At 45.4% G+C, this 17,197-nt stretch overlaps 2 protein-coding genes across 4 annotated transcripts in view; one reads left to right on the top strand and one right to left on the bottom strand.

Annotated features, from left to right (window-relative positions):
- EIF5B (eukaryotic translation initiation factor 5B) overlaps positions 1-4,874 on the bottom strand; it is a 30,681-nt gene extending 25,807 nt beyond the window's left edge. Inside the window, exon 1 of the mRNA NM_001038496.2 lies at positions 4,742-4,874. Coding sequence (NP_001033585.1) covers positions 4,742-4,776 — 35 coding nt within the window. The 5' untranslated portion in view covers positions 4,777-4,874. The remainder of the gene's footprint in view (positions 1-4,741) is intronic.
- Positions 4,875-5,617: 743 nt separating this feature from the next.
- On the top strand, positions 5,618-16,538 carry TXNDC9 (thioredoxin domain containing 9). 3 transcript variants are annotated; one of them, XM_001232594.7, is made up of 6 exons: positions 5,618-5,647; positions 5,997-6,072; positions 7,331-7,547; positions 10,112-10,230; positions 12,478-12,732; positions 15,142-16,538. In XM_001232594.7, exons 3-6 carry the CDS (start codon positions 7,359-7,361, stop codon positions 15,257-15,259), a joined length of 681 nt encoding a protein of 226 aa, XP_001232595.1. In that variant the 5' UTR covers positions 5,618-5,647; positions 5,997-6,072; positions 7,331-7,358; the 3' UTR covers positions 15,260-16,538. The 3 variants fall into 3 exon arrangements, with proteins under 3 accessions (XP_001232595.1, XP_015133276.1, XP_416899.2); XM_015277790.4 differs by having other exon boundaries at positions 5,618-5,702; XM_416899.8 differs by lacking the exon at positions 5,997-6,072.
- The last annotated feature ends 659 nt before the right edge of the window (positions 16,539-17,197 follow it).

The raw sequence follows: 17,197 nt of genomic DNA, 5'->3' as shown, positions 1-17,197 counted from the left end.
CATATAGATATAGACATATGTATACATAAATATTTGGTGCTTGAGGAGAATAAGTAACCAGTGCTACAAGCAGCAGGATCATGAAAATACACATCTTTGTGAGATACCAGCTGCTTCCAGACCAGAACCCCCAGCAGGCTGCACTGTACTTACATTCTGAACTAAGTCAAACGTAGTGACTGGATTAACTGCATGCGTACACAACCTGTGTGCAGAATTACTATTTCCAGCAGGTCCAAGGGACTATTTTTATTATTTTCAGCAAGAAGAAGAGAAATATTAAGCAAGTATTAAAAGTAACTAACTGAACTAAAGGTTTTATCCAGAACTGCAACACTGAAAAGGCAAACGCTACTGCAAACATTGGAAGTCTTACAGTCTTTCTACAGGCCCATACGTGATGCTTTGGTTTACAGAAATCCACTAACATGTATCAACATCCAGATGAGATTCTCAACAGGGAATTCAAGTGTCTCTCAGCTGCTCTCCTTGTTGGAACTGCATAAAGCTTCATTGTGGGACTATACCTGAGAAGCAGATAGACACAGAGATTGTCCATTTTCTAGAATACACAACGTTTCTAAACTACAGGTGTTTGTGGCTCACAGCCTTCACTGAACTTCCCAAGGCAACACTTAGAAGATTTCATTTAAAGCACCAAACAATGATGAGCAGACAGTGCCAGCAACTGAATTTGTAGAACAGGAAGCAATATATAGCATAGGCAGCCACACTGTAAGTCTTATTTTAGCAGCAGTGCTCATTCTTGGCTGCAGAATCACTGCTGGCACCTGTACGCTCTAAAGCAATACGCATGAATGATCAGAGAGGTATGCCCCAGCAGCAGCACACAATATCAAAGGGCACAAGAACAAACACACCTAAAGATTACATACTGGAAGCTAAAGGAGGCTACTTAGAGGAGAAGAAAGAAGACTAAGCTGGGAGAAGAAGATGGAAAAAGAAAAACCCACAAGAAAAGCTAAGAATGTAAAGATTCAGATTTCAGGCAGGAAATTATTTGTAACTTTCTGCACACAGCACTTACACTTGGAAATCTACGGCAGTCTGAGGTTTGAATTCAAAGCACAGAGTTCTGTAGCTTTCCACAGCCTTTCTTCCCACACATTTAAGAAGCCTCCTATACAAAACTCACAGAAACAGCAGGGGAGAGCCTTCTGCCATTACAGCTCTACCCAAGAACCAACTCATACACAGCAGCCAGAGGAGCCAGATTACACATCAAAACACCCACTCTTCCACTAGGAACGTCTGGAAGTTCTGATGTCTTATATTTTTATTGACAGCTTTGCTATGAAGTTTCCTTTGAAAATGAGCAATCAACACAATCGTAAGAGGAATCCACCAAAGCAACCTCCATGTAGCTCAGGCGCTAATTACAACCCACGATGCTCCTCACCTTTACAAAGCACCTCTCAAACACGCCATCTGACCACCCACATATGTTCTTCATGGATATATGCACAAAAATCAGAAGGCAGGAGTCAGTACGTTCCCTAGGAGCATAACAGAGGTGCTGGCAGAATAGAAACAGATTTGAAGGTATATTTGGTTCAGATAGGGATGAGTATAAACAGCAGACAGTGACACCATGTTCCCATTCCTTCCCTGCTTACCACAGCTATCACAACCCTTAGGGTCTCAGCCTCGTGTACTTGGAGCCTGCTCCCATGCCAAAGTTCTTAGTCAGCCTCGTTTACCTGGATGTACATTAGTAGTAATCAGCATGACCTCTACTATGCTCAGCAGCAATACACTAAGGGAAAACTACACAACAGAAGTCAAAACGACAGGGATGAGAGAAGAGAAAAGCAGAGTAAAGATGACTTGTACCTTCTGTAACTTGTCTCAGCAAGTCAGCAGAAAAATCTCCCTTTTGCTACATCAGTGCTCAAAGCAATATTCACAACACCAACATACCGCCTGCATCATTTGCTCTCTCTGCATTGCAAGTTGTGTCCTTGAGCTGCGGCACACTTGCAGAGAGACAGCCAAAAAGGATGTAAGGAATGATCTAAAATGCAGCTACTGAGGAAAGAAGAGGGGAAAGAAATGAATACCTTGACGCAGCACAGAACTGAACATGTGGGAAACAAAACTGACCAGAAGCCTTTGGTTCCAGGGAGCCAGTCCTCTCTCATTTCAGTGGAACAGAGGGCAGACTGATCAGGGGTGCTGAAGTCTATCTTGAAGCTACAGATGCAAATACACGATCCCTCCCTGGAGGGAACTCATGGCTTACAGAGTATCAGCCAGAACCAGCCCCATCAGATGAAGGGGTACTTCTGCAGATAGAGCCCACCTAAAACACTGCTGGCTTTCCAGAAACCTCACTCCCATCCCCTCCAACTCCTGGCAATAAGATACACCCCCTCTCAACTGTCCTGTCCTTCTCAAACACACATCTGTTCAAACTCATCCTCCAGCTTAACCTTCCTGCTACAACACAGCTGTAGCCCTATAACACCTTTTGCCCCTGCTAGCAGAAGTTCAGAAGCTTTTGTGTTGCATGTGCAAAGCCCTAAGACTAAAGTTTGTCAAGCTTACTTTGGCTGAACTCCTCTTGGCCTGCCTGTAACTGTTACTTGACTGAGCTGTGACAGCAATTTCTCTAAGTGACCAGGTGTCTATTCGTAACTGGGCTTCACTTTTGTTTACCCTGGCACGCTGCAATCATGGTTTCGTACAGATTGCAGTAACAAGCAGTTCAAGAATGAGGGATTTACAGCTCTAACACGACGTTGCAGCGCAGAAAAATATAGGCCTGGTATGAAAGCAGAGGCACTGGGAGGTGGAGATGCAGGATGCTGCAGAGAGAAGGACAATCATGGGACAGAAACAGATGCCACATACAGAGCATCTCAAGTCAATCCTAAAAAAGAAATGATGAGACCACCAACACAAATGATCACACTGCTCCTCACGAAGGACATCTGATGCTGACTACTCACCATAAAAGCTCACTATCCTCAGGATGAAACCATTGACTTGCAGCAGCAGTGAGATAGTTTACAATTAGGTCTGGATTAACAGTCATTAGGTTTAAGGTTTCAACTATTCTAACAATGAAGTTCTGGCTTCTCACTTAAGGGATGCTTCCTTCTTTCATCCTCAAATGAGAACAAGATGCCTGGTAGGCACTATGACTCTCAAGTTCCCCTCCAGACACCCCTTCCTCCCCTTCCCCCCACCACCATGGCTGAAAGGACTCAGGACAGCAGCACCTCAGCACCCAAAGGTTTCTGCACGATTCTGACATCTAACACACCAGGTACAGAGAGCGCTGGATCTGCCTTCCTGAAGAGCATAAAACTCCAACCCCTCCTTCTTCCTCCTCAAGTGACACTTGACTCATCCCCTTGCCAGAGCTGTTCCCGAGACACACCTGTGAAACATAGCCCAAGAAACAGGTTGTAATAGCAGCCAGTACAAAGCAGCATGCATGGTATGGCAAAAAGCAAGAGAGAAGAATAGTTAGCCAAGATCAATCTTCGCTAGCAAAACACTCATTATCCAGAAAGTACCAGAAAACATAAAGTGGTTTAAGCCTTAGACTAATAAATCATAGAATCATGGAATTACAGAATGGCTGGGGTTGGAAGGGGCCTCAAAAACTATTCAATTCCAACCTCCCATTGTGAGCAGGGCTGCCACACACCAGATGAGGTTAAGAATCTGCAATACACGTGTAGGTAGAGAAAAGAAGATAAGACTACAGGTTATTCATGTAAAAACAAGCACCCATATTACAGCCAGAAAAGACAGAGAGAATGACTGTCATAAAATGACAGTTTGTGAAACAGATTTGATGACGGTACTTCCATGAAAAGGCGCATTTAATGGCTCAAGAAGAATACATGGAGTGATCAGTCTGGGTAAGGAAGAAGACCTGTACAGTTTCAAGTTCACACATACTTTAAGAACCATAGAGTGGCCTGGGTTGAAAAGGATCTCAAAGATCATCGAGTTTCAACCCCCCTGCTACGTGCAGGGTCGCCAACCACCAGACCAGGCTGCCCAGAGCCACATCCAGCCTGGCCTTGAATGCCTCCAGGGATGGGGCATCCACAGCCTCCTTGGGCAACCTGTTCCAGTGCGTCACCACCCTCTGTGTGAAAAACTTTCTTCTAATATCCAACCTAAACCTCCCCTGCCTTAGTTTAAAACCATTCCCCCTTGTCCTACCACTATCTGCCCTTGTACAGAAGATAGCTTTCATTTTAACTGTCAGCATTAACTAGAAGCACACTCCAAACCGACTGTAAACGTTTTTATTACTACTTTATAGTGACAAGTAACAGCACGATCTCTCCTGCTGAAACGCACATACCTGACGTTATTCAGTCAGCGCTCCATATGGTTCGCGATAACCGCCTTTACAAGAGCCCCTCAGGGCCGGAGCCCACAGCTGGGGCAGTCTCCGCACTGACCCACACGTAAGTACCGCAGGAAGCCCACTGACTCCCGCAGTCGGGCCCAGGCGCTATTTTTAGCCGGCGACCGAGAGCCGACCCGCCGCCACGCGGGGCCGGGAACGGGCCGAGAGAGACGGCAAGCGAAGCGGCCACCGCTCCTCAGCGCGGCCCGCCCTGCCTGCGCCGCCCGGGCCCAGCGAGGCCGCGGGCCCCGGCAGGGCCTGACTCAGCGCCGCCACACCGGCACACGCTACCGCTGTCACGCTCCCGGAGACAGATCGCGCGGCCCAGCCGCCACCCCCTACCTGTCCTCGCTCTTGTTCTTCTGCTTCTTGCCCATGGCGGCGACCCCCCGGCTCGTCGCCTACCTCAGCGCTGCCCAGCCGCCCGCACCCGCGCGCAGCCCCGTGCATACGGCGAGCCGCCCGCCCCGCCCCCGTCGGGACGTCCCGGCCTGCCCCGCGCCGACACGGCCAGAGCGTCGGCCAGCCCTCCGCCGAGAGCGCCCCCTGCCGGCCGGAGGGCAGAGCGCGGCGGCCTCGCGCCTCCTGCCGCCAGCCCCGTACCGCAGGCGGGCGCTGCGCTGCGCTGCGCTCCGAGCGTTATCTCCCCGCCCCACCTGCGGCAGAGCCGCGTACCTCAGCGCGACGCGGTCACAATTCCAGGAAACAAAAAAGAGCACCACGCTTTTTTTTATTTAAGTACACTTTAATATCCCATCAACCGCACCCGCGGATCTTCTTCTCGCGCGCTGATCACGCACGGTCTCCTGAGCGGGGCTGCCGCAGCCACAGCTCTCGCTCCCGGAGCGCGGAGGCACCGCCTGGGGCCGCCCTCACCTCACGGCAACGATCGCGGGCCGAAACCGGCAACTCCCGGTTGTGACGCTCCCGCCGCGCTCCACACGCCTCACCCCGGGCGGGAGACCCCCGGAAGGCGCGCGGCCGCTTCCTCAGCTCCCCCCGCAGCCGTTACACCGCCCGCCAACGGCCACCACGGCCGTCGCGCCCACTACTCCCCGCCGCCGCCACCCGCTCGGGCAGGGCGCACGCGCGTTGGTCTCCGTCGCTTCCGTGTCCGCCGTCCCGACCAATGAGCGTGCAGAAAAACATTTTGCCCCGCCCCCCCCGTGACCCGTTCTGGCTCTCGCGAGACAGAGCGTGACGGGGCGGGGAGGGAGTGAGGCGAGGTGAGTGGCGCCGGCGGAGCGGGTGAGTGTCGATGGTGTTATTCGCGGGCCGTGGGGACGTGGCGGCCCTGGGGCGGGTAAGGTGGCCTTAGGGGCCGTCACTGAGCTCATCGGGAGCCGGGGTAGCCGCGTGGGCAGCCTCTGTTTGTCAGGGCAGCCGCGCCCCCAGGCGGACAGGTGGGCGGGCGGTAGCTGTTGGTAGCGGCTACGCCAGTGCCAGCGCCTCCCGGCCCTGTGGGGCTGCAGCTTTACCCGGGTGCTCTCCTGTGGTGCGGCTTCCGCCGTGGGAACGCTTGGTGGGGGCCCGTGGGGAGGCCGGGCTGCGGTGGGGAGAGAAAGGGCTGACTAACCGCCTTCCTGTTTCTTCGGAGGCCAAAGCGGCGGCGTTCCAACAGTACAGGGCTCGCCTCCGCCCCTCTCCTGAAGATCTGTCTCTTCCCTGTGCCGGTGAGCTCCTTACCTCCCCTCCAAATGCATACGGGAGATAGAGAACATACGCTAACGAAAGCTCGAGGCCAGGTGCTGCAGAGCAGCCCGGCTCTGCCCGTGCCATGTGTAGAGTGTGGCATCCATGCAACAGTGCTGACAGTGCATTAAACTTGGAGTACTGCCACGGTGTTGGTGCTTTGCCCATCGCTGCTTGAAATGCATTCTTGCCTCTATGTGCAAGGTGTTCTGGAAGCCAGTGGTGCTAGTAGGCTGGCTGTGCAAAATCATAGAATGGCCTGGGTTGAAAAGGGCCACAGTGACCATCTAGTTTCAACCCCCCTGCTATGTGTAGGGTCACCAACCACCAGGCCATCATAGCTAAGAGTACTCTGGAATGTAGACCTAGCACACCAAACCATCTCCTGCACTTAAAGAATCCAATTTGAGTGACTTTGTTTTGTCTCTGTGTTTCTCTTTAAAACTGCCACTTGTTACAGCAGCAGTTTTTTGTTGTGTAAGGTGGAAGTTTTTCAAGAACAGTTAGATTCCCCCATCTCTTGATGTATTCTAGTCTTAATACTTCCTGCCTTTTGAAATGTTAGGAGAGGAGAAAACTTATAGAAAACAATTTTAGCTGTGTTTCTTCATGCAGAAATTAGGTAGTGGTTGTTGAGGTTTCTTAAATCCTTTCCCTGACTGCCATAAGGTGATGCTTGCAACAACAGCTATTCTGTATTAATTGAAGCAGTGTATTGGCCTAAAGCAGTTGCAGTTGAGTGCTTCCCCTTTTGGCTACAGGGGAGGAATGTTAATTCAGGTTTAAATATGTTAACATGCATCAAGTACTTAAAGTAATTGCGTTTAGACTACTGAAAGCTTACACTGAGCCCTGCTTAGACTTATTCTGAGACATCTTATATGTCTTCCCAGCAAGTTGGAGCTTCCTGATTGCATTTTCTAGTTTCAGGATATTAATTAAAGGCGTGCGGATCTGGTTCAGGATGACTGTTCCCTTGGAAGTGATTCATTTTACTTTATATTGACTAGTAGTTTCATGTTCCTGTGCACTGTCAAGGTGCCAAGATCTGGTATGGCAATAATAGGACTTGACTGGAATCTTTGTTGCTATCAGTGTTCATTGTTGCAATGTAGAAAATAACTGTGTATGCTACCTTTAAATAGAGTAACATTTTGTTGCTGTAGGATGTAAACTGCAAGCTAGAGAGGTAAGGCTTTTAACTGAAAGTGCTCACACCATGTATCGCTATTTCCACAGCTCTGAGGAGATCACTTTAAACTTAAAGATGGCTGCTGATACATCTGTTGAAATACTTCAGAAAGTTCTGGAGAATGAAATACTTCAAACTGCCAAGGTGGTGGAAGAACATCTGGATGCTGAAATGCAGAAGCTTGACCAAATGGATGAAGATGAGTTGGAACACCTGAAACAAAGGAGACTTGAAGCACTGAAAAAGGCCCAGCAGCAGAAACAAGTAATTCTTATACTAACATAGGCTTTTGATTTGTACAGTATAACAGACTTTTTGGAAATCCTAGAAAAATTATATGTGTGAACTAAGTGGGTTTTTTTCTCTCAGTGTTCTGTATTTAGTAATTTTAAATTATTTAGGGACGCAAGCATCTGTCCACGCATTGTATGATCTGTGATATTCAGAGACAGAAAAGGATCTCTGTGATTGTCTTACAGGAAGAGTGGGGTAAGGAGTGTAGTACAAAGATTTCAGTGTGTCATTATTCAGTGAATGTTGCTGTCTGAAAGCTAAGCCTTGCAGACATCGTAACCACGAGCCTTTGAGGTTCCTCATGTTTCCAGGTTCTGGAGAATTTTAGTCAGGGCATGTAAGTGGTGCTTGCTTTTTTCTGTGTTATTTTGTAGAAGAATGATGTAGAGTCTGTCCTTGTTCTGAAGTGGAATTAGTTGTTATGCTTCTTCTGATCAAATGAAACGTTGGTTGTGTATGACTTCTCATTTCTTCTTGCAGGAAGAAATTCTGCTTTGTTTCCTAGCATCTTTTGCTAAACTGTGGTCTTCGTGCTCCCCCAGAAGTCACCTTCAGCATAGTTCTTCCTGAAAACACAAAGTTTTAGTAATTTATTCTCTGAGGTGATCACCTTTAGTGCAGGCGTGTTCTGCAGCAGCGTGCAGAGTGGGGATTGAAGTGTGAAGGGGGGATCTTGAAACTGGGGAGACCCCAGGGTGAGGAGGGAGATAGCAGGATCCCCCAGCCATCATTAGAGCAGCTGAGGAGGTGTGGGCAGGGTTGGGAGCAGCACCTTGGTCCCTGGTAACCCACAAAAGCAGGGCTGCAGTTCTGTCCTGTATAAAGCTCTTACAGCTACAGACATCCATGATCAAGGCTTGCAAGGAGAAACCATACTGGCAGCCTGCAGTGGACATCAAAAAAGAAACACAGCTGGGCGTGTGCGGTCCAGAAGGTTCATGTAAAGTGTTGCTGATACCTTTCTGACACAGATGGTGGCTAAGCCAACAAGATGTGTGTTGCTGGACCTTCTGCTTACAAAGAAGGTTTGGTTGGGGATGTGAAGGCTGGAGATGACCTTGGCTGCAGCGACCATAAGGTGGTAGAGTTCGGGATCTTGTGTGGAAGAAGCAGGGCAATAAGTAGAATTGCAACCCTAGACTTCAGTGTTGCCTGCAGACAGAACAAGGGGCAACAGGCACAAACTGGAACACTGGAAGTTCCATATGAACACAAGGAAAAACCTCTTCATTTTGGGGGTGACAGAGCTCTGAAAAAAGCTGCCCTAAGTGGTTGAGGTGTCTCCTTCTCTGGAGATATTCAAAGGACATCCTGGACGTTTTCCTCTGTAGTCAAACCTGCTTTAGTAGGGGGTTGGATTTATGATCTCCAGACGTCCCTTCCAACTCCTGTGTTTCTGTAACATATGGCGTGAGACCTGAATTCTAACTAGGAAAGCCATGGGTTTCTTAACTTACTCCTTGCAAACCTGAAAAAAGAAAGAGACTGTGGCAGGATGAAGGTGACTGGGTTGAGTGGAGATCCTTTGGCTGTGGTGGCTCACGCCGTGTTTTGAGTTGGGAATGCAGTAAAATGTTAAATGGTTGGAATGCTGGATGAGAGGCAGTGTTAATGGCTTTGGCTCTCCACATGTGGAAGCAGAAAAAGTGTTATGCTATTTGCTTATCTTTAATAGTTATATTTGGTTCTAGTGTGTTCCTTTTTTTTTCTTTAAAGTCATGACACCTGGGCATTCTTAGATACGAATGTATGTTCACATGCAAAAATGTACTCCTATCAGTTGATCTCATGTCACTGTTCTCTTGCATTTTCAAATGCAATTTTGAAGTGGTTTACTACTGAGTAAAAAGTGAGATGCCCCATGCTATTCTGGAAAAATAAGTCAGACCTTGATTTGCATGGTGATAATTTCTTCATATGATTATACTTGTAGGTCGTTGTTTGTTTGTTTTTGTTATAGAGCCATAGAATGCTTCAGGTTGGAAGGAACCTTTAAAGTCCAAGCACCTTGCTGTGGGCAGGGACCACTCGCAGTAAATCAGGCTGCCCAAAGACCTATCCAGCCTTACCTTGCCCACTTCCTAGAGTGGGCCATCTGGGCAGCCTGTACCACCGCCTCACCATTCACACAGTGGAGAATACCTTACTAATGCACTATAATTAATTTTCAGTGCCGTGGAAGCTGGGTTTTTGGATTTTTTTTTTTGCTTTGTGCAAAAGCAATCTAGAGTAGACCAAGCTGTACATTTACAGTTTTCAGTTTGGAGAATTTCTGCTTTGAGCTAGTCTGATCTCACCGAGAGGCTGTGCTGCAAAAATCTGTTCAGCTAAGAACAAGATTTGTGTTTACAAATCTGTAAGGTACCTCACAGCTCAGCCACCTGCCTTCTACCTATTTCTGTTTGAAATGAGTTTCCACTGAACTCCCTTCTATTGTTTTTTATTGTTTTTGGTTCCTAAAAGCCATCGTGCTGGCACAGCAGATGCAGGGCTAACTAAATCTATACTAATTATTTCCTTTTGTTTTCCCTAAGGAGTGGCTTTCTAAAGGACATGGAGAATACAGAGAAATCCCAAGTGAGAGAGACTTTTTCCAAGAAGTCAAAGAAAGTAAAAATGTGGTTTGCCACTTTTATAGAGATACAACTTTCAGGTATGGTAAATAACTGATGTTCAAGAGACCTCTTCTTTACAGATGTTTATCAAAACACATTTTTAGAGTCTTTTAAGTAAATTCAGATTTTTAGGAGTATGCACATTCCATGATTTTCCAATTCTTGCTTCCTTCCCAGAAATCACATGCGTTGTTTTCCAAGTGAGGTGAATGTGATTTGGCCTTCATTAATACCCTCTTAAACATTTATATTCTAATCGATTATGCAACTTTCTTGAAGTATGTGAGACAGTGCTGCGGGTCATTGCTGATTTAGTTTGAGGGAGCCAGTTGTCTACATTTAGTGACCACGTAAGAGTAGCAACTTCTGAAAGATCACTTCCATTATTTGAGATGCAGATATTCTGGGAAGTTCTGACAAACAAAATCAAAATATAAACACGAACCTCTGTAGGCAGCTTTAGAATTTAAGGTTTTGACTTTGAAAGGGTTTCTGGATACCAGTTACAGCTGCTTTCTCTTTGGGCCTGTACCGTCGTGATTATGTCACTTCTTTAGATTGTGAGAGACCTAGATCTGAGTAAATGTCCTGACTCAGAATGGGAACCTAAAAGAAGATCTCCCGCTGCTGTGGAGGGATTTCAGAATTTCTGGGTCTGTAAGCTGTTCCTAGATGGTTTCTCTCAATGCCTTCTGTTGAAGTGCAATTGCAAATTGCACTGCTTGTTGAGAGAGGAGCCAGTTGTCCTATCTTTTTCCCTAAGTTACTTTCTGTCTGATTTATGGAACATAAACTGAAATAGCTTCAATGTAAGAAAGAGGGAAAAAAAGGTCAAATCCAGATTATGCAGTGAGGTATTTGCATCTTAGGTTTTCTGAGTAAAATAGAGAGGTAGTAAAGTAGGGTTTTTCTGAGTTTCTCATGTGACCCCAGCCTACAGTGCTGTGTTCAGCTCTGGGGTCCCCTGCACAAGAATGATGTGAAGCTGTTGGAGTGGGTTCAGAGAGGACTACAAGGAAAATCAGAGGGCAGGGGTACCTCTGCTGTGAAGACAGGCTGTGAAAATTGGGGTTGTTCGGCCTGGAGAAGAGAGGGGCTGTGGGGAGACCTTAGAGCAGCCTTCCAGTACTTGAAGGGGGCCTACAGGAAAGATGGGGAAAAGCCATGGATGTCCCATCCCTGGAGATGTTTGAGGACAGGTTAGGTGTGGCTTTGGGCATCCTGGTCTAGTGGTAAGTGTCCATGCCCATAGCAGAGCGGTTGGAACTGGATGGTCTCTGAGGTCCCTTCCAACCAAAGCACTCTTAGTATCTGAAGCTGTTGTATTCAGTTAGCTTTTACTAAGCAAATAAAAAAAAAAGTTGGAAAAATACCTGTGCAAATAAGTAGCTTAAAACAGGTGTGGATCATCTTGTTGTTGTTTGCACCAATTAAGTGTGCAGTCTCAGACAGGAAAAGAAACTTTGTCTGAAGTTCTTTGTGAAACATGTAATGCTGACAACCAGTGTGTCAGATTTACCATCCACATTATCAAGTAGCTTTCATCCTTGTCCACTCCAGCTTTTTGATCTTCTCAGTCCTCTCCTTTAGTTAAGGACGGTCACATCACAGATTTGTGCAGCTGAGCCAAACCACTCCGAGAAGAAAGTTCAGAACGTGGAGATTGCAAGTGGCAAGTCTGTATCTCTCTGCCATCTCAGAAGTATTACGAGCAGCTCATGTTACTGTCCCTTAGCTGAGAAATGATCATTATATGCTCATTACGATTACTTTTCCACAGAGAAGTGAAATATTTGCCTTTGACACTAATGAAGAACTCTGTGCAAATTCATTTTTTGTCTGTACAGTGAGTGACTGTCTCAGTGTTGGAGGCTGTGACTTTTATACAGTTATAAAGTTTATTACTGAGAAGCTTTCTGAGCACACAGGCAATGAAGCTAAAGCAGGAGGAATGTAGAGGTCTGGAGGAAGTTTCAGCAATAAATACAGGTCTTCAGAAGTGAAAGAAGCTTTCCTGATGCAAGGGGGTTTGGAGGTATAATTAAGAAGAAACAGTAGAAATGCATGATGTAATTGTGCAATAAGGGTGCTCCAGGGTATTGTTGAGTTGTTAGGTCTGGCATCCCTTTGAATGCAGCTTCTCTTGGAACTAAATTTTTAGTTTTAAAGATAATGTCTGAAGAAGCAACATGAGAGAAATGGCTCTTTACTGTTATTGTTCCTATAAAATATGTGCTTGTCATCTCATTGATACTAATGTTTCATGCGGTTTTTTTTTCCCACAGGTGCCAAATAATGGACAAGCATTTGACTGTGTTGGCAAAAAAACATGTTGAGACAAAATTCTTGAAGCTAAATGCAGAAAAATCTCCTTTCTTGTGTGAGAGACTGCGCATCAAAGTAATTCCCACTGTAGCACTAATAAAAGATGGAAAAACACAAGACTACATTGTTGGCTTCACTGATCTCGGTAACACTGATGACTTCACTACAGAGACCTTAGAATGGAGATTAGGCTGTGCAGATATAATTAATTACAGGTAATTAACAGTTTTGTGATTACTTTTTTTAGATACAATGCAAGAACATGCTTGCAGACCAGAATCTAAAAGTTTGTAACTTTGATGGATACACCGTATGATTAAGGCACAAATGAGTTCAAGGTTGCCCAAGCAGGTTGTGGATGCCCCATCCCTGGAGACATTAAAGGCCAGGCTGGATGTGGTTCTAGGAAGCCTGATCTGGTGGTTGGCAACCCTGCACATAGCAGGGGATTGAAACTCGGTGATCTTTGAGGCCCTTTTCAACCCAGGCCATTCTGTGATTCTATGGCATGATTTCATCTGTGTACTCTGGCAAGGGAAAGCAAGTGCATATCTTTGGCAGCACGTTGAGATCTCATAATGATCATTATGCATTCTTTCTGGTACAGTAATAAAAATAAACACAGTTCTTGCTGTGAGGTATTGTAACACCATGGAAAGCACAACAGTGACAGCAGGGCAGCAAGATCCCAGGCTGCAGCAAGTGAGGATTCACTCAAATGCAACAGCAGTGGGCACAGAAACCAGGGAAAGAAGCTGCTTAACTTCAAGAGGTCTCAAGTATGTAGGGATCTCCAGTGAGACAGCCTTGCCTCCACTGCCAACCCTTAAATGAGGTCTGGGAAGGGGTGGATCCTGGCTGCACACCTCCTGGTCACTCAGGCATTGCATGCACCTGAGCTCTCCTGGGTTGGCCCTGCCTTCCCACCAGGTGCTCAATCACTGGTTCAAGCCATGACTTAGCATTTCCACTGCAGGTATATAGAATAGCTTACCTGGCTGAGTCCTGTGTCTAATGTAATCCTTTCTAAACAAGCTCAGGTGTCACAGTGGGAACACAGTAAAGTTGGAGCGTTTTGATTCACTTAAGTAAGAACTCTATAAGCTATACTAATGCTTTTTCTAATACTTCATTTTCTGAAATTTATTTAAATGCCTAACTTCCAGATGTTGACAAGAGATACTATATCTCAAAGGCAAATAAACCATTGCTCAGTTTAGCTTGGATGACCAACATGAAAATGTGTAATTCATACCAAGTGGTAGTATCTGCTTGCCAGTTCAGTAACAAGAGAATACAAAGAGGAGTTAAAGGCAGTGCAGATATATATCCTAGACAGCAGCATCCCTTTATGGGAGAAATAATTCAGTGCAGTTGTACCAAGCTGTGCTGAATTTGCTAAATTGTAGTACATTGGCTCACTGCATAATTTTACTTTCTGCTTGACTCACAGTACAGTGTATTCTGCTTCTAATAGAACATCTTGTTCATTTTTTTCCACGCTCTAAGTTTGGTACCCTGGCTTTGCAAAGTGAGCCACTGTATCTGCATAGCCCAGGAGGTCATTCCTGGACATGTCCATTTATAGATGTTTCCACGTGGCTCTGAATGCAGTGTCCCACTCTCTGGAGTTCCTTATCACTCTGAAAACAGATGTTTGGGTTTTTCATGGTGTTTTTTCCTTCAGTATATGTGGGATGACAGATGGTGAAAGGATATGCTGTATTTAGGAGGAAAACTGTTCTGGTCACATTGATTTGAGTAAAATCAGGATTCAGATGGTGTATTGACTAATTACTGACATGCAGTTAACTAGCAGTCGGTGAACTTTGTATTTAGGGTCGATAGCTCCAACGTGTTATTTACAAAGCATTAATAACAAATTTTCAAACAGCTTTCTGTAGCTAATTCCAGAAAGTTCTAATTGCTCACTTCCTAACACTGACATGCAAACCTCTTGCAGGTCATGTGTGTTAAAAGCACCTACACCCTTGTCTGAACAAGGAGAGAGGATTCCCCTCTTTGGACACCTTTGCTGTAGGAAATGCAGGAGCCCAACTTTATGTGAACACAGATAATAGCTAGATATAGACTCAAGGAGGGAAGGTTTAGGTTGGATGTCAGGGGGAAGTTCTTCACAGAGAGTGTGGTGAGGTGCTGGCACAGGATGCCCAGAGAGTCTGTGGATGCCCTGCCCCTGGAGGTGTTCAAGGCCAGGTTGGATGGGGCCCTGGGCAGCCTGCTCTAGTATTAGATATGGAGGTTGGCAGCCCTGCCTGTGGCAGGGGGGTTGGAGCTTCATGATCCCCAAGGGCCCCTTCCAAACTAAGCCATTCTATGATTCAGCAACCTCTGCACTCACACACTAGTGAGAAGACCCCTACAAGGTCATGTGCAGACTGAGGTGTGGGTTCTTCCACAGCCTACTGGGCTGTGCACAGTGTCCAATAAGGATATGCTCTGCTAGCAATTGCACAGTGCTACTCAGGGTGGCTTTAGGGAGCAGGGATTGTGTTCACCTGGTGTTTGTGTTTTTTTCCTGGAGGGACAGGTAGCTGGAGATGCTGCTTTCTGCCTGCATAAATATGGCTTTAATCAACACCTTCTCCCTTTTTTTGTTCTAGTGGAAACTTGATGGAGCCACCTTTTCAAAGCCAAAAGAAATTTGGAACAAGCTTTACAAAGTTGGATAAGAAGACCATCAGAGGGAAGAAATATGATTCAGATTCCGACGATGACTAGAACAACTAAATCTATTTATAAATCATGTTTTGTTTATGCTTGGTACATTTTTAAGAATGATTTTTATAAGTCTTATTGCTTTTCATTACATCCGCGCCTAATGCTCACTTTTCTATACAGTTTTATACAACTGGGTCATATCAGAAGAGAGCCTAAATATTTTTTTTTTTCCTCTTTTGGAAGTCATTTGTAACTCAAAAAATCAAAGTCCTAACTAAGTCATGTGTTGCAAACAATGAACTTTGTCTAACTGTACGTTTATGAAGTGTTGTGAAGTAACTGTTAGGAACAGCTGTACCAAGTCAGACCAAAGGTCCACCTGGCCCTATATCCAGTCTCAGCGGCCAAAAGCAGATGCACAGGGAAGAGTAAAAACAGGGTAAGCAGATAGCGATGCTTCCCCAGGAAATAGTTTGAGCAGTCCGTGGCTTGGGGAACTCTGTCTGAAAATGTTGGTTGGATAAAAAGAAAAAAAAATCTTTTGAATCCTCATTCCATCTTTCTAGCTTTCACTTCATTTGGCAAGGAGTACACGATTTAACCGTGTTGTGTCAAGAACAAATTCCTATTGTTTTCATTGAATTTAAGTTCCATTTTTTGTTTTTGTTTTCTTCATTGAAGGAGACAAGAGGAAGCAATTTGATTTTTCTCTATCTGTTCATCTTCCAGTTCTCTTTAAACTTACGACTACTTATTGTCAGTAAAGCACCACAAGTTATTAGTACAGGAATCGTACGTTTTAACAGAGGATTGCTTACCTCATGGTGCCGTGTCACGACATTGCATAACTTAACTACCTTGCACTGTAAGCTGTAAAACAGGTCTGTATAATTACATGGTTTGGAATGTGTGAATTTTTTAGCAGATGCTTTGTGCAAGAGAGTAGGCTAGAGAAAAAGAATTCAGGAGAAACCTTGATCTGTTGGATATAGCGCAGCATTCTGTGTATCTGCAGTAATGGACTGAATTTGCAAGAGAGAGTGTCTTTGGAACGTGGTAGAAATTTTCTGGATAGGTGAAGAGTTGAATTTTTTTTTTCTTTTATTTTCAAAATCATGGTTTGCTGTGTGCTGGAGGACTCTTTCTAAGGTGGTACTTTGAATTGGCCCAGAATTGGCCCAAAATAGCAATGAAGTGGGTCTAGTTAGTTCTTGCTGCCTTGTAGTGGAGAATGCCACTGGGCCAGCCCAGCAATATAACCCTGCAAGTAAGTTTAAACAACAATTACTACACTTTATTTCAGTTCATGTACATTGAAATAAAATTATTTTAATTCTAACATTGACTTTCGCATTCTTTCCAATCAGATGGTCTAGCTGCTCTGAGTTATTTTCTTTCAGTGGTTTTTACTGTCAGTGTGGCACGTGCTCTCGCTAGATTTGAAGCGAGCTACTGACTGTTCTAACCTTAAGGCTTCACTTTGAGAAAGCAATCAATTGCCTTAAAATGTATGTAGCTGCCTATTAGTGCATTGGAAGCAGGAAGCAGGCTTGCTTCAAGCTGATCTCTTTTTCAGTGCGCAAACTAACTGCACTGGTAAGTGCTCTTTTTGCATGGAGTTGAATTTAGGAAACAAATGTTTCAACAGCATTGTTAAGAGTGCCTTAGCAGGGCTCATCTCTGAGTCTTAATTATGTTGAAGTAGATGTGGAAATATAAAATCCTTTTTAAAATTCCTGTATGTTCCGTGGATGTGCATTTATGTAGTTGCTTGTCAAGATGCTGACGTGTAGCACTGTTAAAGGTTACTCAGTTCTGTGTGTGAATAACTCCATTACGAACGCAGTACCAATGCTGTGGTTTCATGTCCCTCTAAGCTGCTGCTTTTTTTTCTTCCCAAGGCTAATCTTCAGTTCTACCTGTTCCTTCATTGGCTTGTAGCGTGGCCTCACGTGCTCCCGTGCTGATGCAAAGAGCTTGCAAGGAATGTGCAGTTTG

Source organism: Gallus gallus, chromosome 1, assembly GCF_016699485.2.
Source record: "Gallus gallus isolate bGalGal1 chromosome 1, bGalGal1.mat.broiler.GRCg7b, whole genome shotgun sequence".
Lineage (NCBI taxonomy): Eukaryota > Metazoa > Chordata > Aves > Galliformes > Phasianidae > Gallus > Gallus gallus.
The sequence above is the reverse complement of the archived record's forward strand: the minus strand, read 5'-3'. Positions and strand labels throughout refer to the sequence as shown.

Excerpts from the sequence above, each read along its gene's own strand:
- TXNDC9 (XM_416899.8), top strand. The coding sequence starts at position 7,359 with ATGGCTGCTGATACATCTGTTGAAATACTTCAGAAAGTTCTGGAGAAT. Across the intron at positions 7,548-10,111 it reads AGGCCCAGCAGCAGAAACAA|GAGTGGCTTTCTAAAGGACA; the intron begins GTAATTCTTATA and ends GTTTTCCCTAAG. Across the intron at positions 12,733-15,141 it reads GCAGATATAATTAATTACAG|TGGAAACTTGATGGAGCCAC; the intron begins GTAATTAACAGT and ends TTTTTGTTCTAG.